This window comes from Myodes glareolus, chromosome 22 (assembly GCF_982192425.1).
Source record: "Myodes glareolus chromosome 22, mMyoGla1.1, whole genome shotgun sequence".
Lineage (NCBI taxonomy): Eukaryota > Metazoa > Chordata > Mammalia > Rodentia > Cricetidae > Myodes > Myodes glareolus.
In genome coordinates this window covers 23,117,459-23,138,523 of record NC_142047.1, presented here as the reverse complement: position 1 = coordinate 23,138,523, position 21,065 = coordinate 23,117,459, and the positions used below count along the sequence as shown (strand labels likewise).

General features: G+C 47.9%; 2 protein-coding genes across 3 annotated transcripts in view; one reads left to right on the top strand and one right to left on the bottom strand.

Annotated features, from left to right (window-relative positions):
• Amfr (autocrine motility factor receptor) overlaps positions 1-11,967 on the top strand; it is a 41,538-nt gene extending 29,571 nt beyond the window's left edge. The window contains exons 11-14 of the mRNA XM_085681964.2: positions 6,106-6,240; positions 6,908-6,991; positions 9,483-9,667; positions 10,428-11,967. Of these exons, the coding sequence (XP_085538090.1) occupies positions 6,106-6,240; positions 6,908-6,991; positions 9,483-9,667; positions 10,428-10,575 (552 nt within the window). The 3' untranslated portion in view covers positions 10,576-11,967. The remainder of the gene's footprint in view (positions 1-6,105; positions 6,241-6,907; positions 6,992-9,482; positions 9,668-10,427) is intronic.
• Positions 11,968-14,186: 2,219 nt separating this feature from the next.
• Positions 14,187-21,065, bottom strand: part of Gnao1 (G protein subunit alpha o1) — a 148,693-nt gene continuing 141,814 nt past the window's right edge. The window contains exons 7-9 of one of the 2 annotated variants that reach the window (XM_048428669.3): positions 19,940-20,093; positions 16,453-16,668; positions 14,187-15,495 (exon numbers count right to left, since the gene is read on the bottom strand). In XM_048428669.3, coding sequence (XP_048284626.1) covers positions 16,481-16,668; positions 19,940-20,093 — 342 coding nt within the window. In that variant the 3' untranslated portion in view covers positions 14,187-15,495; positions 16,453-16,480. Of the gene's footprint in view, positions 16,669-19,939; positions 20,094-21,065 lie in introns of both variants that reach the window. The other variant, XM_048428667.3, reaches the window with a different exon arrangement.

The following is a 21,065-nucleotide window of genomic DNA, read 5'->3' as shown; positions in this document are numbered from 1 at the left end:
AAATGTGCACTACCATGCCTGACTACCTTATTTTTTGTCAATGGAAGTTCTTTTCTATTCTTTTCTCTCCCTCCCTTCCTCCACTTTTCTTCTTACCTTTCTTTTGAGATGGTCTATTTAGTCCTGGCTGTTCTGGAACTTGCTATGTAAAATAGGCTAGTTTTAAACTCACAGAGATCCTCCTGACTCTGCTTTCTAGGTGCTGGAATTAAAGGCGTGTGCTACCATACCAGGCTCCTTTGTGTGTGTGTGTGTGGGGTGTATGCATACATGTGTGCAGGTGATCATGCTATTACTGTCTTCTTCCCCTGAAACAGGGCCTCAGAACCTAGAGTTAGGCTCGCAACTAGTGAGCACTAGTGAGCCTTCTTTCTCTGCCCCGTATAGTGCTGGGATTACAGACATGTAATTGGCCATGCCTGGCTTTTAAAAAAAATGTATTATTATTTATTAACTGTTATTGATTATTTTTGGATTTCCCATCATATATCCTGATCCCTCTCATCTATCTCCCCATCCCCTCGCATCTGCCCTCTGCCCTTATAACCTCCCCCCCAAAAACCAAATGAAATTTAAAAGAAAAACCAAAAAAAGCAAACAAAAAAAAAAAGAAGAAGAAGAAGAAAGGAAGGAAGGAAAGTATGGTCATTTGAATCTCACAGTCTGCCCTTTAGTCATCTTCACTTGCAAGTGTTTTCTGCCAGTCATTGGTCTGGCTTGATGCCTGTGGCTTGTGCTACCTCACTGGTAATGTGCTGTCACCGGGGCTCCTCTTGGCTGTCCTGTTGTTGTCCTGTGCCTTGGAGATCCTGCTGCTTTGGATCCATAGGTTTGTCCCCTTCACATGTTCCAACAGTTAATAGATGAGGCGGATGTTGGGGTGGGACAACCCACAGCCCTGGTTCTGGTCTTGGGTGGTAGTTGGGTTGGTCAGCCTGCCAGCTTTCTGTCATCATCACTACCTGGGTGAGCTTTCCAGCATTGCCTCAGGCTAGCTCCTAATGTAGCCTGTAGCAAAGAGTGGGGCCAGTTGTCCTGCTCTTAGGCCCCCAGATCTGGGTCACCCCCACACACACTGCCAGGGCACCTCTACTGTTTTGCCCATGCGAGGTGCAGGGCTTTCTGTCCGGATTGCTGTAGGGAGCATACGAGAGGGTGTGTGTGGGGTCAGCTCTGCTTTCACACCTTCAGGGTCGACTCACCTGTGTCCCTGACCATAGGGTCAGCTCTAGTGTGCTGCCCAGGTGAGGTGCATGTCTGTGCTGTGGTAAGGGATGGGGCCATCTTTCCTAAGTGTGTGCGGGTAGGGTGGGAGGGAGGCAGCTCTTCCCTTAGGGGTGGGGCCAGCTCTTCTGCTGCAGTATCCAGTGAGGGGCAGACTGCTATCCCAGGGCTAGTGAAGGACAGGGCTGGCTCAGTTCAGCACGGTTCCAATGACCCCCTGTGCTAACATGGGCTTTGGGCATAACCACAGACTCCAGCTGCGGTAGGACCACGGATACAGACATGGCCCTTGGCAGCAGCTTGGGCCTGAATTGTCATTCATGACCCCAGTGGCAGCATCGACCACCTAGATCAGTATGGCCCTGGTGGCAGCATGACCCTCACACACCCAACCTGGTCTTAGGTGGCAGACAGACCTGGTCATCTGCACAGTCCTTGATGGTAGCAGGGACCGTAGACATCACCATTGGCTACTGCAGGGCTATGGACCCAGACGTGACCCAAGACTTGGATGCTTCCATGTCCCCAGGCGGTAGCACAGGCCAGACAGACCAATATGGCTTCATATGCCTGCTTTTTATGTGGTTGTTAGGATCCGAACTCCGATCCCTATGCTTGTGCAGCCGGTGCTTTCACCCCAGCTCATCACCCAGCCCCTCCTCTTCAGTTTTGACGTATAATTTAGCAGGGTGCACAGTTCGAGGTTGCTTTCGTTGGTTTCTTGGATTTTTGTTTTTGTTTGTTTGCTTTTGTTGTTGCCTTTTCCTTCAATTTTTTCACTTATTCCCTTGCGTGTTTAGTTTCTGAGGAGAAATCGGGGGCAGTGCTTATCTTTGCTCCTCTGTAGGGAAGCTGTTTCCCTTTGGCTTCTTACAACGTTTTTGTTTCACTTCCCTTTGATTTTCTGTAGCTTGAAAATGATTTGCCTGGATTGTTTTTATTTATTTTATTATTTCGCTTATTTTTGGGCAAGTTTCCAGCTTAGTGTTCTGGGAGCTCCTGGACTGTGACTTGGTGCCTGACATTGATTTGGGGAAAGTTCTGCCTCACTCACTGTCTGAGTATTCTCTGTTCCTTGCTTTTTTCCCCTTTGGGTGTTGACGCTGCATGTTTTCACCCTCTGCACTTGTCTTCAGGTATTCTGCTGTTATTCCCAGTCTTGGTTCTCTGTCTTTGTGGTTCCACATCTTGCAGTACCCTCAAGCCCAGAGGTTCTTCCTGCAATTGAGACAAGCCTGCATTTCTGCTCTAGGGGGCTTGCTTGCCAGCTTTGCCTTTGGCTCCGCTGCGGGCTTCTGGCTGTTTTGCCCCACATTGTTCTTTTGTGTTTTCATGCTGTGTAGTTAGCATACACACTGAGGGCTCTAACGGGTAGTCAGTGTAGTCTTTAGTTTAATTCCCAATCTAGGCATCCCTGTCATGTTCTTCAGATTGTGAAGTTGTTGAGTTTCTATATTTCCCCATGATGCTCTATGCTAAGTGGGAAGTTGAACTTCATGAAGTTGTCTAGGGATCTGGTCCTTAACTGGTGAGCCAGAGGCAGAATATGGATGTTTCAAATGCTTCTCAGCCTCTTGTTCACTTTTAGGAGAGACAGAGTGACTAGGGAGGCCTGGACTTAGAATTAGGGAGGCAGAACCAGGTGGAGATGGGTATTTTTTGTCCCTAGGTCATGTGGACTCTGAGCAGCCTAGCCTAGCAGAGTAGACTCTGGTTAAGAGTTCTCCTGAGAGCAGACCTTAAGAAAGAGGTGCCCTGGTGAGTTCTTTCTTCCTTGCTGGAAGCAGGGAGAGATGTTTCTCAGCTATTTCATGTAGGACCCTGGTGGAGCTCCCAGGGGTTAATCCTGGATGTTACTTGTGTGTGAGGGCTCCTTCTTCCTTCCCCCATGCCTCTGCTTCTCCATCTTCTTTCTCCATCCCTCTGCATGCTGGAGGCCTTGTGCCTGCTGGGCAAGTATTTTCCTTAACACTGTACCCTTGGCCCTTACTTACCTGCTTTATACTGTATATAGTCATTGTACTTATTGTATATTGTTTTTCTTATATTAGTTAGAGCTTTCTTTTTATTTTAGACAAAAGGGGGAAATATAGTGGCATTTCATTTGTACTTTAATAAATAAAACTTGCCTGAAGATAAGAAAAGTAAAACAGCCACACTGGCCAGCCTTACAGAGCTGGCAGCAATGACAATGCCTTTAATCCCAGTAGCCACACTAGCTTGCCATAGAAACTAGGTGGTAGTGATGCACACCCTTAATCCCAGAACTAGAGAGGATTATAAGCTGGAGGAGACAGCTCTCAGCCTCAGTCTCATTCTGAGGTTTCCTGGAGGCAGGATCACCATTTTCGGACTGAGGTTGAAGTAAGAGCCAGTGACTGGCTGCTTGCTTTTCTGATCTTCAGGTTGAACCCCAATATCTGTTTTCAAGTTTGTTAATCGTGTTTCTGATCTCTAGTCTAGGTTGGCTTGAATTCATGATCATCCTGCTTCAGCTTCCTTAGACTTGGGAAATGGGCTATTTTTAGGAAGAATGACTGACTAGGAATGCTCTTTGGATAAGCAGAGGTTGAAGGTACAAAACCTCTAGAAACACTGACTGCGAGGGTAGCATTCTTCAGATGGAGGGTGGGGTCGGCGTGGAGCAGGGAAGAGGGCTTCACTGAGGGAAAGAAGTGGATAGAGCTGCAGACAAGGTACTGGGGTTTGGGTGAAAAAGAAAAGGTTGATTGGGTCGAAGCAGGAAGGTATTAGAAGGAATATGAATGTACCACAATGTACAGGGAGAGGAAGTGTAGTGTGCCTGTGGCGGGGTAATGTTCTGCCTTAAAGTAGTGGTGATTCTGGCCCTTACTACACTGTGGACAGATTTGAGACCAGTGTGCCAGGGACAAACAAACAGGTTGTAAGTGGTTTTTGGTCACAGCCAACATAGGAAATGGAGATGTGGCTCCTGCTGGCTCCTCTTGCTCCTGCTTCCTCTCTGAGATCACCACCATGGTAGGTGTGCGTGTTCTGGAGTGGATGGCCTAGTATGGTCACTGGGGGGCCCTTGGCAGGCTACAAGCCTGGGGTATGAGCCTCCTGAGAGGGGTTTGGCCTAAAAGCTAGGCAGGCCCTATCTGTTCTTTAGTTCTTTGAATGGTCTGAGATAGTTAGCATAGCTAACTTACTGGAAGTACATATTTTTAATTAAAATCCAATATTTAACTAGATTTTCTGATAGAAAGCTTTAGTCTCATAAAATTAATCCAGCTTTGTTTCTCATATATAAATATATCTATATGCACAAACACACACACATTTAATTGGGGGTGGAGAGCCATGTGAGGAGAGAATGATTTAATCTGTTTGTAGAGACTTCCCACTTAGCTTTGGCTAGATGGGGTACCAGTATTCTCTTCACAAACAGTAAGGTCTGCAATGATGTGGAGTCTTGGGACCCCGGCACTGAACAGCTTGCCATTGTCTACCCCCTGTGCTCAGAAAAGCTCTGGACAGCTCAACCTGACCTATTCTTTCAAGCCTTAGTCCTTACTGCGGTTTCACTCTGTCATGCCCCAGCCGTTACCCTTTCTGCCGACTTCCCTTTTGCTTTTCTCTCCCTTGTTTTCTGTTCTTACTCTGTAAATTATGGAGATTTTTTTTCACAATCGAAACCTAGAATGTAAACATTTCTAAATTATGTATGTGTAAAACACTCTCTCTGACACACACATTTTGGGGTTCTTAGATTGAAGTATGGGCAGAGTTAGGCCTTTGTCTGCCCTTCCTACACACACATGCCTAAAACCCTAAATTCATTCTGAGATGAATCTAGAGTATAGTTTGAAAATTACAGTTCTAAGGCAGTACTAGATATTTTCATAATCCAACTATGTAGCTGGGTATAAAAGAATTTACATTCTTTAATTGAGTTTTTCTAAGTTACAGCATAATTTACATACAGTAAAAATGTCCCAGGCTGTGGTAGCTCACGTCTTTAATCCCAGCACTCGGGAGGCAGAGGTAGGTAATCTCTGTGAGTTCAAGGCCAGCCTGGTCTACAAGAGCTAGTTCCAGGACAGGCACCAAAGCTACATCTGGCTTTCAAGTCAGCTTTTTTTCACTTTGCATAATGGACATGAATACTATAAATGCTGCTGGATCTGAATGTTGAACTTTAAAATGATCCTTTTTATATTCAATACATGTAAGTAAATGTAACATGAGGGCCAGGCTTGTTGGGGTTTCTTTCCTACTCAATTCCCATAGCTGGCAAGTCCAAAGAAAATCACACAGAGGTCTCCATAAGTTATAAATGTAATGGCCCATTAGCTCTTATAACTTATATTAACCCATTATTCTTATCTATGTTAGCCACATGGCTTGGTACCTTTTTCAGCAGGGCAGGTCACATCCTGCTTCTTCCGTAGTCTGGGCAGGACTGGGGAAAGAGCTTCCTTCTTCCCAGAATACTCCTGTTCTCATCGCCCCACCTCTACTTCCTGTCTGGTTTTCCTGCCTATACTTCTTGCCTGGCTACCAGCCAATCAGCGTTTATTTAAAATATAATTGACAGAATTATATTTTAAATAGAATTGTCCCACACCAAGTAAATGCTGGTACACATAAAATTAAAATCTTTAAATGATTCCTTTTAAAACCAGAAGATTCTACTTGAGCTTGTCTTGGGATCTCACTAGACTCCTCGATGCTCTTGAGTTTGGAATTGATGCTGCTCTAGTGCGCTAGTCCTGAAACAGTGAAAAGACAGGGTGTGCAGGGAACGTGCTGAGCCAAGTGAACTTTACCTGTGCTTTCAAGATACAGTGTCAGCCTCTGTGTCCAGGGCCTGCCAGGCACACTGACTTCTGCTGTGGGATCTTTGTATTCTTCCAGGCTCATCAAATTCAAGAGATGTTCCCCCAGGTCCCATACCACCTTGTGCTCCAGGACCTCCAGATGACACGCTCCATGGAAATAACAACAGACAATATCTTAGAAGGACGGATTCAAGTACCTTTTCCCACGCAGGTAGAACTGGGGTTTTATACATGATATGTATTTTGTTTTACAAAGATTTAATTCTAATACTTAGATATTACTTATGATTTGAGGAAGGATTTCTTTAAAGTTCATTTTGTAAACTTTGTTTTGTTTAAATCCTGCATGAGAACAGACCCACTAAAGATAAATACAGATACTGAGTAATTTTTGTACAGAAGTGTGCCTAGAGCAGCCTATCCTTGCTGCAGGTCTATAAGAGAATGCCGTTGGCTCCTGTCAAAGGCCGGCATTTGTTTCTGTTAAGAGCAGAGAATGAATATTGAGGCTCAGCTATGCCACTGTTTGTTGCAACTGAAGCAGCCACTGGCAGTGGGAGTATGTTAAACATACTCTCCAGCCGACCTGGAGATTAACTGTAGTGACTACACCATAGTGCCTTAGGAAAGTTAATGAGAAAACCAAAACTGTGTTGACTGCATGGTTGGCGTTGGCCTTTGCTTTTGTTGTGCAATTGCTGCTATTGCATGGAGAGCTGAAGGTTTAACTCTCAAACTTGGAATTCGGATGTGGGCTTCTGAGGGCTTTGGCCCATCTTTCAAGTTGTGAGCTATGTTGAGAACTGTTGTGCCCTCTGTGTTCTGGGTTTTCCTGTGCCTGTTCCTTCATTCTGACTGACCACTGTGTTTGCTTTCAGCGATCGGAGAGCCTGAGGCCTGCACTGAACAGCCCAGTGGAAAGGCCTAGCACTGATCAGGAGGACGGGGAAGCCTCTGTTCAGGTGAGGTCAGCTCACTATAGACTGTAGTGTGGCCCTGAGTGTTAGTGACCTCTGCCTTGCTGTTGGCAGAATGGCTTAAAGGAGGAACTTTTTCTTTTGACTAACAGTTTGAGAGGGTTTCAGTCTGTCGTAGTGGAGAAGGTGGGGTGGAGTAGTGGAGTTCATGGTGACAGAATCTTGTGATGTGATAGAGGAAATTTATATCACCACAGGCTAAAAAGTAGGGAGCAGGCAGAAACAGGCTGGGTATCATCTACAAATTTCCCTGCTAGCTCCACTGTTAGAGTTAACACTTTCATATCCACATCTGTGACTGGAGCAGGCCATGGTGGTACATTCCTGTAATCTCAGTTCTCAGCACCCTGAGGCAGGAGGATCACAAGTTTGAAAACAGCCTGTAGTGAGACCCTGTCACAGAAAGCACTGGACTGTGCATCATTTGAAGACTGTTGCGTGACTTCTAAAAGGGGGTCAACTGCTGCATTTTTAGAGTTCGGACAGTTAGCAGAATGGTGCACATGAGACTGCCTTGGAGCCATGTGAGGGAGCAGCATGCTTGATTTCTCTTCAGTTCCCCAACTGTTTTCAGTTAGCATAAAGAGTTAAAAAATATATATTTTAGTATAATGAAAGCAAGGAATTTATAGGAACTTTGCCAAGCCCAGAAAATGCAAAGTCCCCAACAGTTCATTAATATGTCAGTCTGATAGATGGCTGTGGTCATATATAACTTGACCAGATCAATTATACTTGCTTTATTATACATACCCTTTCGACTCAGTGTCAGTACTGCAGAGGTGAACGTGGAGTCACTGGACCCTTTAGTCATCTGTTCCTTTTCCCAGTGTAGCTAACTGCTTCGTAGTAGTAGTTATTTGCTCCGTAGGTGGTGAGCCTGTCCCCGTGAGTCTGTCCACATCCCAGCAGTGAGTGAGACTTGGAGGATGTGGCAGGGCAGGGCTGAGGCAAACTAGGTGTGCTTTGCCTTACTTAGTTTTCCTTGTCCCTGCCAGCCAGCTGTGCTCTTTAGCTCCCTCAAAGGGTTAGTAATGAGGCCTTGTGTCTGTGTTGATGTTACTTCTTACTGCTCTAAATAGTACCAGAAATTTCACGTGTCCTTAATTTGCATTTGAGTTGGCTCTTTATGACCGCCTCTGCCTCTGGAGAGAGGAGAGCACCTTTCCAGTGATCCCTTTGGGCAAGGTCTATGTCCGGCTTTAGGCTGGCTCCCTTCTGTAGAGCTGTCACCTGACCTGAGATGTGAGTTGCCTTCTGTCAGGCATCATACTTGCTCCCTTCCCAACTCTGTCTGTTTTTTGGTGACTCCAGCCCGTTTCTTTTAGACTTTGTAGCTGTCAAGTTCCAGTGGGTATGAATGAGGCTGCCCTCATAGTGCTCTTATCTTTCATGTTTTATTTTTTCTTACAGTTGAATATTGCCCCTTTCTCTTCTATTAATGGGTATCTAGGTTCTCTCTCTCTCTCTCTCTCTCTCTCTCTCTCTCTCTCTCTCTCTTTTTCTCTCTCTCTGTGTGTGTGTGTGTGTGTGTGTGTGTATATTCCTGGTGATGAAACCCAAGGCCTCCCACATGCTACCGAAGTCCTCCGCTGACCACACCCCCGCTGTTTTCCCTGTGTCACTAAGTAGCCCAGCTCGTCTCAGACTTACTGTGTGGGCCAAGTTCCATATGGCCGTCTTCAGGTCCACTTTTGGACTTGGCTGAAGGCAGAGCTGGGAGGTGAGCTGGCTCTGGCTCCTGTAACCCTGAGTCTGGGAGCAGGAGCAATGTAGGTGGATTGTACCTGCTTAAGGATGTTTGGATATCTGGGTAGTATATTGGCTTTTGGAGCTTCAAACCAGGAAACCAGCCCAAACCAGGAAAATCCTGTTACTTTTAAATCACAACCTGCTGTGTCTGTTTTCACAGAGGATCCTGTCTGGCTCTTTTCACCTCGAGGACATAGATTTCATGTAGCAGCTTGGTGGTTTTTTTTATTATTTTTTTTTTTAGGATTTCTTTATTTATTATGCACACACCAGAAGAGGGAACCATACCTCATTATAGATGGTTGTGAGCCACCATGTGGATGCTGGGAATTGAACTCAGAACCTGGAAGAGCAGCCGGTGCTCTTAACTTCTGAACCATCTCTCCAGCCCCTTTGTTTAAATTCTTAAGCAACTGGTAGAATTGAAAAGAAAGTGTTTGGAGTGCTGACCAGCAGTTTATCTTGCTCTGTTCAAGAGTGCCGGTTGGGAGTGCATATTATGATTCTCATACTGGTAGCCATCTACTGCCTCCACTACAGTGAGCGTCTTAGCATCATGTGAGCCATGGCAGCTGGCATGCCTCCCCAGAGCCCAATCTGCTTCGGATTCCTGACTGACAGAAGACCCCTATGGTCCAGCAGAGGCCTGTGCAGAGATGCCCTGGCAAGGGAGGAATCTGCCTGGAAGGGAAAGGCCTGTGCTAACAGCTGCCTCTCTGTCTAGACGGAGCGTGTACCGCTGGACCTCAACCCTCGCCTTGAAGAGGCCTTGGACTTCAGTGAGGTAGAAGTGGAGCCCAGTGAGGTGGACGACTTTGAGGCCCGGGGGAGCCGCTTCTCCAAGTCTGCTGACGAGAGACAGCGCATGTTAGTCCAGCGCAAGGATGACCTCCTGCAGCAAGCTCGGAAGTGAGTTGATTCTCCAGTCCTAGTCAGCAAGCATAGTTACAGGGAAGATGGTGGCTTGGTGCCAGCTGTTCTCAGCCCTCTCCAGCAATTATCTTTCTTCTCTCTAGTTCTGAGAAGGGGCACTGTTCATTCACGTGACAGACATACAGATAAGAAATTGGTACCTAGGGTGATTAATCCTGCCAGAACCTGGGGTCTGCCTTTAAGACTCTTCCTTGACCACTCTGCCTTGGGCCAGCAATGTGAAGAAAGCACCAGGGTTCTATGTTGGCAGCTGGGGCATGCAGTGTTCCTTTGGGTTGGTGGAATCTTATGTTCACTTCTTGAGGCCTCGGCCAGTATTATTCATCCACATGGGTTTTGTGCCTTGCACAGACCTTGCACAAACTGTGTCTGTGGGAAGGGACCAGGCAGAGAGAGCGCTGAACTGTGACATGATAGTCCTCTCCCTGGGAAGTAGGCTCATCCATTGAGTAGTCTATGCTGTGTCCTTCCCTCCCCGATTCTTCCCTTTTCACCCTGCTTGGCCCTTCTTTCTTTCTCGCTTCCTCTCCTTTTACAGTTTTGGGTTGAGCACAAGGCCTCACACATGCTGAGTAAGTGCCCTGCTGCTGAGCTGCACTGACCTTAGCGCACAGGCCAGGGTGTTGTCATGGGATGGTCTTGAGTGACAGCTTCGGGAAGGGGAAACTGACGACAGCGGCATTCTATGTCTTCCACATTTCTCAGTTTCCTCTTGTGGCTCTCTCATTTCTTTCAGGCGGTTCTTGAACAAAAGTTCTGAAGACGATATGACCTCAGAGAGACTCCCCCCCTCTGAAGGCACATCCTCAGACCCTGTGACCCTGCGCCGGAGGATGCTGGCAGCTGCTGCTGAGCGGAGACTTCAGAGGCAGCAGACAACCTAGGGCTTCCTCACCTTCCTCAGCCTCCTGCCCAGCCCTGCCTACTGGAAGAGGCCTGTCCCAGTTTTGCCTGCTGTGTGGAGACCTGCGACTGCATTGCCGCTACATAAAGCATGTGGTCTTAATAGTGTGTGGACAGCTGACAAATCTAACCCTTTGTAATACTTTCTATGTGGCATTTCTCTTCCCCTTAGAAACACTGCACATTTTAACTCTAGGCATGACCCTTCTGGTGTTGACGGGACTTCTCGGGAGTAGGGACAAGCAAAAGGAAGTGTGCACTTGGGCACTGACTTGCCTGCAGCAGGTAGTTTCAATTTCTGCTTTGGTGTAAGCCATGGCTGATGTTAGTGTCTTTAGCACCATAGCTGGAAGGAAGCGTGGGTCCTGGGAAGAGTACATCCCAACAGCCAGGGGGTGCGCAGCAGGAGGCTGACTATACCTGACAGGCCATCCTGTTGTCAGATGCTGTGCTTAGGGAGGAAGCATCCACAGTGTTCCAGAGGCCAGTCCCACAGGCTTCTGGACATAGACCAGCAGGGCATCATGTATAAAGAACCAGTTTGGTACCTGGAGCAGAAAAAGAAAGCTCCAGGCTGCAGAATGAGGAGACCCTTTTCTGCCCTTAATATTCAGGACCGACCTGAGCCCCGATCCACAGCTGGCGTCACTTCCGTTCACTCTGGTGCTCCTGCATCACATAAGCTTGCCCCATGGCCGCCTCCTTTTTCTTCCTAGTCTCTGCTTACTCTAGGCATGGGAAGGGGTGGGCAGCAAGCTTTGCTCATGGTTTTAATTCCTTGGTCAACCCAATTAGGCTGTGCTAAGCATACGGATTTGGTCCTTGGATGGGTGTGGGCCTGCAAGGCAGGGATGGTTTAGAGGACACTGCTGAAGAAACCTTGTGTGTCTTCCTCCCCTGGAGCCCTCCAGTTCCCTGCTTTTGTTCCTGTGGGTCTCACTAAACAAAGGGAAGATGTTGAATAATCCACATGCCTCAAGTGGACTTGGTCCTGGATTTTCTCAAATTCTCCATGTATTTAAGGATTTGAAACACGCAATCATAGGTTATATAGTTTTATGTCCCATTGAATTTTTTTTTAATGTTTCAAAACCTAGTTTTATGGTAGTCCTTTTGGGAAGAATCCAGTATTATCTAAAATTATTGGCAAAGTTGAATGTATTTTGCATACCAGAAAGTTTTTAGAATGTTGACAGGTAATTGAAGAAAGGGTCATAAGTGAATGGGCAAAGATAATTTATTTCAATAAATCTTCCAAAAGCCTTACCTTGAACTGCTGTTAGTTAAATTTGTTTTTTTTTAATTTGTTTTGCTGAGAGCATAGCGATTTGTTTTTATTGTAAAACAACAATAATAAAAAGCAACCTCTTTTAGTGTGTTGTGTGTAGTTGGAAGCTGAGGCAGCACTCTTCCCAGGGGTCACTTGAATCCCATCTGCTTTTGTATCTACTGTTTGGGTCGGAGGTGTTTTATAACCCTTTTGGACTGGGGAGGGGGCTTTTCCTAGTGTTTTATGTGGAAGGCAGCACTGAGCTTTCCTATGCCTGGTATTCACGTTCTCTTTCTTGCTGCACATGCAAGCAAATTCCACATACATTCCAGATGTGCGAAGGTGGAAAGTATTTGCAGTCATCTCAGAGGATCTTGACATTGTAGAACATTGGACAGCAGTGATGTAGCTTAAGATGGTCAGGGAGAGAAGACCCAAGTCAATGCTTGATCTGCCTGCTCTGTAGACAGCGTGGGTCAAAGGAAAGTGGTAGAGAAATATCTGGGTGGTCAAGGATTCTGGGCGCTATAGAAGGCTTCTGGCTTTCATCACTTCTTGGACAGGTGCTAAGTAAAGGCACTGGTGGTGAGACTGGAACTTGGCCATTGCTTTCACTGTCCTCAGTCAGCCAGGTCATTGGCCCTCCAGCTCAGCTCTGGAGCAGCAAAGCCCCAAGGAGCTGGGACATTTTGGAACTATTTTGTAGTCCCCTGTTTTCCTAATCGATTATATTTAATTTTTGTTGTCTTGGGTCCTTAGTTTTTTTCCCTTTAGAATTTGAGGCTTTTATGTAGCAGAGAATGATTATGCAAATTCGTTTTACTGGTGTTAGTGTGACTCTAGAGTGCTCAGGTAACCTGAACCAGCAGGCACGACCCCGTCCTGAGATTGGCACACTCAAGTGGGATGCTCCTAAGGAGCTGTGTCTGTCCTGGAAGGCTCCCTGTCCGACCTGAAGTTCTGTCTCCCTCTGCTTTCCATTGGGTTTGAAGTGTTTCTGACCCTGGCTGTACATGGAGTTTGTGCAGTTTTGGTTTGTTAAAGATGTATTAGGTTCTGTCCCCTTACTTCTTGTACTAAACCTTCCTCTCCCTGTCCTATCCAAAACCCGCTTCCTGACCTTTCTCCTAAGAAATGAAGGCCGTGCTGAGGTGTAACCGTGGGTAGAGACTTGCCTAGCATGCACGGCCTCCTCCATTCCATGTCCAGAATTAGGGGAAATAGAAAATAAAACAAAACATTGGCTTTTATCTATCTGTAAAATCGCCTGCAGGTTGGAAAGTTGGAAAAGAACCTAGTAGAATGTAACTCATTTGGAGAGAAACTCAGATCTGTCAGGAACAGTCTTGTTCTTCAACCTTCCATTGGGATCTGCAACAACAAAGTATAGACGGGGTGTAGGTTGTACAGTTTCTCTGTGGACAGCAATCTGGGGTGTAGGGAATTTCGGGGGGTACCTGTATTACCAGGTATTCATGAAAACAGAAGCCAGGACTGTTAGCCTTGGTCTGAAACAGTATCGTGCACTCCCCCACCCCCTGCCTTCCCACACACACCATGCTGGAGTCAGACAACCAAAGGGAGAGGCCTTCCTAAGCTGAGAATTTCCATGTAGGGTGCTGTTGAGAGAAGACATGTCTAAGTAGACCCCTGTGAGGTTCCCCCCACCTCATTATAGATACAGAACCCACTTTTTAACGGCTTGCCTAATGATTGGTCTCTGGTGTGAGGCATTTTGGTTGGCCCAGTTTCAACTCATTTGCTAGTAGTGCTTTGGCAAAGCCACGGTTAGGGGGTCTAGTGAGGCCAGCAGCCAGGGAGCTCAGCCTTAGAGCCAGGCTGTGTGGTCTTGCTTCCCGCATGTTCCGCCTGCTGAGTACCCTGTGCCCAGCTGCAGAAGGACAGCAAAGCAAGGAAACCTGACACTTTGGTGCAGAAAGGGGAGGTGGTTTGATCCTCCTGGAGGGAACACCCTGGGCACAGAAGACAGGAGAAGGGTGTGGCTTTTCCCTCTGCTTTTCCTGCCCACCAGAAGCAAAACCAGATGAACTGGAGGAGTTATTGCCAGAAGGAAGCTGCCCCACTCCTTGCTCTCATTCCTCGGTGTGTGGGGCCGGGGTGGGCAGGAAAGACAGACACTGGGTAGCTTTCCCAATTACTGTGCTCTGAACTGACTCCCCTGGTGACAAAACTTGGGCTTAGAAGAGCATGTGGAAGAATTCCTACCCACCACCCTCCCAGGGTGTGTGGCCAAGCGTCTCCTTATCAGAGTGAGCTTGCCCTGGGAACCGTCGTCTGGAAGGCAGAAGGTGAGACACTCAGTACAGACAAACATTCTCTTTATTGAGCTACACATGAATTTCCATTAGAGAAGTAGGCTGGCAGTGTGTCAGGTGTCACAGAAACCCCACCAATTGGGAATAGAAAGGCTTACAAAGACCCGCGGGCTTTTGATTGATTTTTTTTAATGTTTTTTTTTCCTTTTTTCAAGTTTTTTTTCTGTATTTTTATTTTTTTTGTGTGTTTTGTCTTTTTGCCTCCGTTATTGAAATGGCTGTGACTGGTCTTCAGCAAATATTGTCTTAAAAGTGAAACTGTGAACAGGTCTGGGATTAGATACTAGTCAAGTAGAAATGACATAGGACTGATCATGAAAACTGGCTTTAATGTAAACACTACATTCCATCTTTGAATTTTTTTGTTTTTCTTCCATCTTGTGGCATTTAAAAACTTTTATTTATTTTTTTGTTCTTTTTATCTGCAGCACAAACATCCCAACATGAGAGAGAGCGAACACAGGTCACTGGAAGGGAGAAGTGGAGAGGGGACACACAGGAGGAAGGGCTTCTGCCCAAGGCCTGGAGGCTGTGGTGTTAAAGGGGAAAAAAACCAAAAGCCACACAACCCCATTCCCCAGATACCAGCAGAGCTGGTCGGTGTGGGATGGGAGTACTCATCAGGACGGAAGGAGAAACCAAAAAGAAACAGCACAAAGGGCATCTGGGAAGGGGCGGGGCTCCTTGCCTGTCTAGGGCTGGATTTCTATAGATGGCGGGTGTTCTCTGTGGCAACCATACGCCAGAGCTGTGCTTTTTCTCTGTGAACTTGGAGTGACTGTGTTTGCAGTTAGGTGGGTGGGCAGGGCAGAGCTGCCACTGCCTGGTGGCATATGAGGTGTATAGCGACCGGAAGCCTTCTAGAAAGCCTGGCCTGGCTTATTCCCACCAGCCATGGGCACACAGAAACCCTGGGAGCACCAGGCCCAGCACTGCCGCTGTCTGCCGGCCCCACGCGGAGCTGGGATGGGCAGGATGTCGGTATTAATGTGTGTGGTTTTTTTTTTTATTTCAAAATAAAAGGAAATATGAATGATGAGTTTTCCTTTTTTCTTTTTTTTAAAGCTACAAAGCACATGAGAAATGTTCTTTTTTAAAAAATCCTTCCAAGTTCTAAATGTAAAGACGCAACTAAAACCGGATTCTACAGCATTCTACAGAAATACACAGCCGCCAGTCACTCTGGGGTCGTAGGTTAGACAGGGGCTTGGTACACAAAGGCTGTGTGTCTTACAAAGGCCAAAGGTCATGCTACCAGGAGATCAACATCAACAGCAAAGAGTCCATGAAGCGGTCTGTAGAGAGAGAGACAGGGCCGGTCTGACCATTTTCTTTGACTTTAAAAACCAACCAACCAACCAACAAACCCTAGAACATTTTAACTACTGCAGGGGGAGGGCAAAGCGGGGTACCCTTATTAGGGAAGCTCACCTCTGCCTTGTCCCCAGCTTCTGGCCCCGTCTGCCAGTCCAGCCCTCCCCAGACCACTCACGCTTGTCCGCGTGCCCTCTCTGAGGGATCTGGCTTCAACTCTGTTAGGCGGGTTTGGGCAGTGGCTCATATGGTTCCTCTCCTCAGCTATTTGAAAAAGCTGACCAGGTCACCCATCTCTCTAATTTTTCTCTGTTCCCATAAATAAAGAAAACTCAGGAGACAGTAAGATTGATCAGAGCAATGATTCTTCTAGATTCTTGAAATAAACAACCACCACCACCCAAAAGAGAAAGGTCCTCCGAGTTTCCTGTTGTAGCTGTGGGGGAGGGGGATGTTAGAGTGTTGGCCATTTCTTAAAGGGTTTTGGAATCTGGGCAGGGGCAGGGCAGAGCCAGCCTTGTGGTCAGATGTGGAGTAGGGCAGGCTGGATGGACAGAACCAGGTCCCCCTCTGCCTGCCCTGCTCATGGAGTGGGTCTCAGAAAGTAAAACCCTGGGGCTGTCCAGAGGACTCCCACCCCAGGCTCCCACCATGCCCTGTGTGAGTGTGTGCACGCACATGTGTGCATGCACATGTGTGCACGCTCATGTGCTGTCCCGGGAAAACGGATGAGCTAGGGATGGTGGTCAGTTCTGTCCGTAGCTCTTTCCAGTATTAACTAAAAACGTTTTTCTAATATATACTTGTGTATAGATAAGGTTTTGTTATGCCTCTTTAAAGTTTATTTACCAACTTGTACTGGTTAGTGGTGTGTGTGTGTGTGTGTGTGTGTGTGTGTGTGTACACGCAAGCTGTTCTGTGAGTGCTGGAATCATTACCAAATAGGTTGCTATACAGGACAAGAGGTCAGTACAAGCCGCAGCCCCGGAGATTGTTGGCAATGATGATGTCGGTGACAGCGTCGAATACCACCTGGATATTATTCGTGTCTGTGGCACAAGTCATGTGACAATAGATTTCTTTGTTGGGAGAGCGGTTTTTGCTTTCAAACTGTGTTTGGATGTAGGCAGCTGCATCTTCATAGGTGTTGGAACCTGTAGGGAGATACAGAGGAATAGGCAAGAGGCCCTAATGAGAGCAGGGGGTGACAGGGAAGTGGTTGGGATGTAAATGGGGGGCGGTGAGAGGGGAAGGAAGAGCAGGGGTGCCACACCCTCCTTCTCCAGGGTAAGGCAGCACTTTAAGGTGAAAACCGTGGAAGGCCTGGCATTGCCTGGCTCTGCTTCCTCAGGCAGCCAGCCACAGAAGACCTCATTTGTTCTATATTAACAAATCTAGAGGACGCCTCTCTCCGTGGCCTAAAGTTGAAATCTAAATCAATCCATGACTCTTTGGTTGTTGTTTTTTTCTTTAAATTTAGTACTTAAATTTCTTTAAATTGCTTGCATGCATGTCTGGGTAGTACATGTGTGCTTACGTCTGCAGTAGCTAGAAAAGGATGTTGGGGCCCCTGGAACTGGAGTTACAGACAGTTGTGAGCTGCCATGTGGGTGCTGGAACCCAAAACCAGGTTCTCTGGAAGAGTAGCAGGTGCTCTGAACCATCTTTCCAGTCCACTGAAGACTTCTTAAGATTTATTTTTATTGATGTGTATGTACATGCGTCTGTGTGAGTATATGCACACGTGAATGCAGGTGTCTATGGAAATCAGAAGAGGGCTATTTTGGAGTTGGAATTCCAGGTGGTTTTGAGCCACCTGGTGCTTGTGAGGAGCTGAACTTGGATCCTCGGACAGAGCAGAAAGCGCTCTAACCACTCAGCCATCTCTGTCTCCAACCCTGCAATTCTAACAAACCTGCAAATGAAGCCTAAGGAGGATGGCACAGGGGTCTTGTGGTACTTTAGGTGTGGTGGGCACCAAGCTGGCCTGGGCTCTATCTGCAGTAGGTCCCTCCATGGACTGGGCTAAACAGTCTTAGTCCTTGGGAGAGTGGCCAGGACACGGGGCCAATGAGAGGCTTAAAGGATATCATGTGAGACATCCACTGGGCTCCTCCAATGCCCCTAAAGATGCCTCGTGTGTTGCTTTTATTCTGGCAGGCTGGCTGGTGATAACAGCACACCTGTGTGTGATACAGCTACAGTCTACGCGCCTGTAGATCTGCTCCGTAGGCACCTTTTATTGAATACCACATAATATGGACCATGACGAAAGTATGGAAAAGCCCAGAATGAGGAAGACTTCCTTCAGTCTGTTAGGGGTGGCCTAGAACAGAAACAGCGCAACGGTATTCTGGGAGAGTGTGAGCACAGGCTGGCTGGCCGGGGTGTGGACCATTGGAGGCACTGACTTTCCTTCTGAAACAAAAGATAGTTCTAGGCCAGAGTTCCAGTCTAGTGGTGAGCCAGTGTGAAGGCTGACGGGTGGAGCATCCCTCAGGTGGGGTCGGGGTAAGCCTCCTCCACCCACCATCACAGAGCTATTGGGAGCAGAAGCCTGTCCAGTGCCAAGCCACATCCAAGCCTTCGGAGGGCAGAGAGTGGCAGAGGCTGCCCTGTCAAAGAGCTTCCTGGCTGGAAAGCTCCAAGAAGAGCAGGTGGACTTCCAGACGGACCGGCTCCCACCCTGTGCCATGTCTGCTGAACCTGGGATTTTACACAGGTTCACTGCTACCCTGAAATGCTGGCCCACCTAGTTTCTCAGGCAACCACCTCCTAACCCTCTTCCTCTACTTGTTCCGCATCCTCACACCCCACTGTGGCATGACGTTTGCGACTGCTTGTTCTCCTTCATGTTGTTTAAATTCAAACTGTATCCTGTGTAGGCCCCAGAGAACTGGGGACATCCAGCAACTACTAAGCTAAGAGACTGACCACTCAGGCATCATTCCTAATGAGCCCTAAGACAACACCTGGGGCCACCAGGCCTCCTTACATAGCCACAGTTTTATAAAAATCCTTGGGAGTTGGGAAGTTCTTACTGAGGCTGAAGAAGGAAGCAGTAGCTGCCAAGAGCTGTGCTTACAGGTATGGCCTCCTGTATTGGCTTTTGGGGATTTTTTTTTTTTTTTTGCACTTGCTCTGCCTACAGAGGGTACCACCTCGGTTCCCTCAGTACCGTGACAGCAATGACCAGCAGTAATGTAAATATGGCGCTAAATACCAGTCTCTCTCATCATCCCTCTAGCCACCCTGAGGGTACCAACATGGTCTGCTATGGCACACAGATGAACACAGGGTGCCGCAGATTAAGTAACAGGCTCCCTCTGCCCCTTGCAATTGGCAAGTGCCACAGCGCATCTCGGTATCGGCTGGTGGGTCCTCTCCTCCACATGGCTAATCTTTGGTAGTGAAGAAGCTGGGTGAGACTGTCATCCATCTGAACCACAGTTTAGGACCCTTTGGCTGATTTTGGGAACCTGTGTGGCCCTAGGACCTGAGTCCAGTACCAACTTTGGGGCCATGTCAGTGAGTTTCATTCAGGTCCATGCAACATGTGCTCATATCTGGAGGCTGGGGTACATTTCTGCCTTAGCAGGGTGTTGGTCTTATCCTCAATTCTGCCTCAAGGGAACCCCAAAACTGTCCAGTCTTTAGAGGGCTGGGCTTGGCTCTGGCTTTGAATCAACCCTCCCTTTAGCCTTTCCCTCCTGGACCTGTTTGGAGAGAGTTTTGTTGGCATGGGGCGGGGGGGGGGGGTGTCTGTGATCCATTCCTCTGAGAACCAAACGAAGTGGGGAAACAGGTTCAACAAAAGCAGAAGAAAAGCAGGCAGGTGTGGAGGAACCTCACACTACATGGAGTGGTTTGAGCTGGGTGAAAAAAGCAGGTTTCGTGTGGTTGGGGGAAGGTGGGGAGAGCTGGCTTGATGGGGAAGGTGAGGCGCATCTGAAGCAAACTGGTAGAGAGCACAGGTCCCTGAGTCACCCTCACATGCCACCAGCCTGTCTTTTTCTTTCACAAGGAGGTGGCTGTGCTGGGCCAAGGAGAGGAGAGGTACCTCATGAGAATTTGGAAGGCGCTCCTACTACGTCTCTAGATATCAGGGATGACCAGGAAGAAAGCAAAAGAACGCAAGTGTCCTGTCCTCCTGCCTTAACCCCTAAAGCATCACCAGAACACCCTGGAAAGGCCACAGCCTACCCAGGGACATGTCCACAGCTAGCCATGTCTCGGTGCTTCTCCAGTATGCTAACAGACTCCTGCACTGGCCCCTTGCTTTCCAGTTGCCCTGCCCAGCGGGCTGTCTCTGCAGCCCACAGGTTGGGGGATTCCAGTTGGGGTCTTTTGTAGGGGATGTGGGAGGGGGATCCAGGTCCACAACCAGGACTGGGGTTTTCGCTGGTCCAGGGCCGTAGCACCCACCTGGGTATTCAGGGAAGCAGATGGTCAGGGGCGACTTCTTAATCTTCTCGCCAAAGAGGTCTTTCTTGTTGAGGAAGAGAATGATGGAGGTATCGATGAAAAACTTGTTGTTACAGATGGAATCGAAGAGCATGAGAGACTCGTGCATGCGGTTCTGCAGCCCCGGTGGGGAGGGGAGAGAGCGAGACAGAAAGAGACACACAGAGACAGGGAAGAGAAGAAGAGAGTTAGGTGTGAAGAGAGACTGGGTTGTTCAGCACCCAGGAGGCCCTGGGCTCCAGGCTCCTCCGTGAGGTCAATGGATCAAACCTGTAGTTGGGAATGCATCACAGTGCATCTGATGCTAGCACGCCAAGCACTCACCATTCTGGGCCAGTGGGAGACTGATCTTGGAGCCGGCTGTGGCTCCGTGGATGAGACTGAGGTTAGGAGACCTAGGATCAGAATGGCAGAGCCCCAAGCTGTGTGATTGTCTCCCTAGAATGTGTGTGAGCACAGTGTGGGACTGGAGTCAGGGAGCTGGGCTTTCACTTTGGCCCCCTTATCTTCTGCACAGTCAGGCCTCTCTCATGGGTTGACAGGTGGGAGGGTACATGCCAGGAAGATGGGGTGACTGCTACTAGCATCCCTGAAGGTGGCCACTTGCGAGGCCATTTTCAGGGATGGGGCAAATGTCTCCTCTTGCTGGGCTAAACCCAACCTACATGGCAGATAGGAATTACAATCTTGTATACAGAAACTTATACTGTCTCATATACAGAAACTTATGGCTGAATGGGATGGACACCCAGAATAAGGCCCGAGTTTCAGGAGAATGACCTTTCACCCCAGGTAAAGGCCAATTGTTTTACTTTAGAAGCCAAGCACATTCACCTGTTTCTCGCTATAGGGAGCCTGTTGCTCTGTTAGTGAACCTCTCTGCAGAGAGGTGTGGAGAGAGGTGCCTCTCCTAGTGTCCCAGGTAGTCTGTTCTGGTTTTGGGAAGCTTGACACCCGAGTCTGAACTCAAGCTCTGAGAAATCCACACTAGATCTCTGGCAAGTAACAGAAGGGCAGAACGAGTGTGGATGTTGCTGGACACTGCTGAGGCTCGTGGACCCGGGGCAAACAAGAGCAGGAGCTGGGT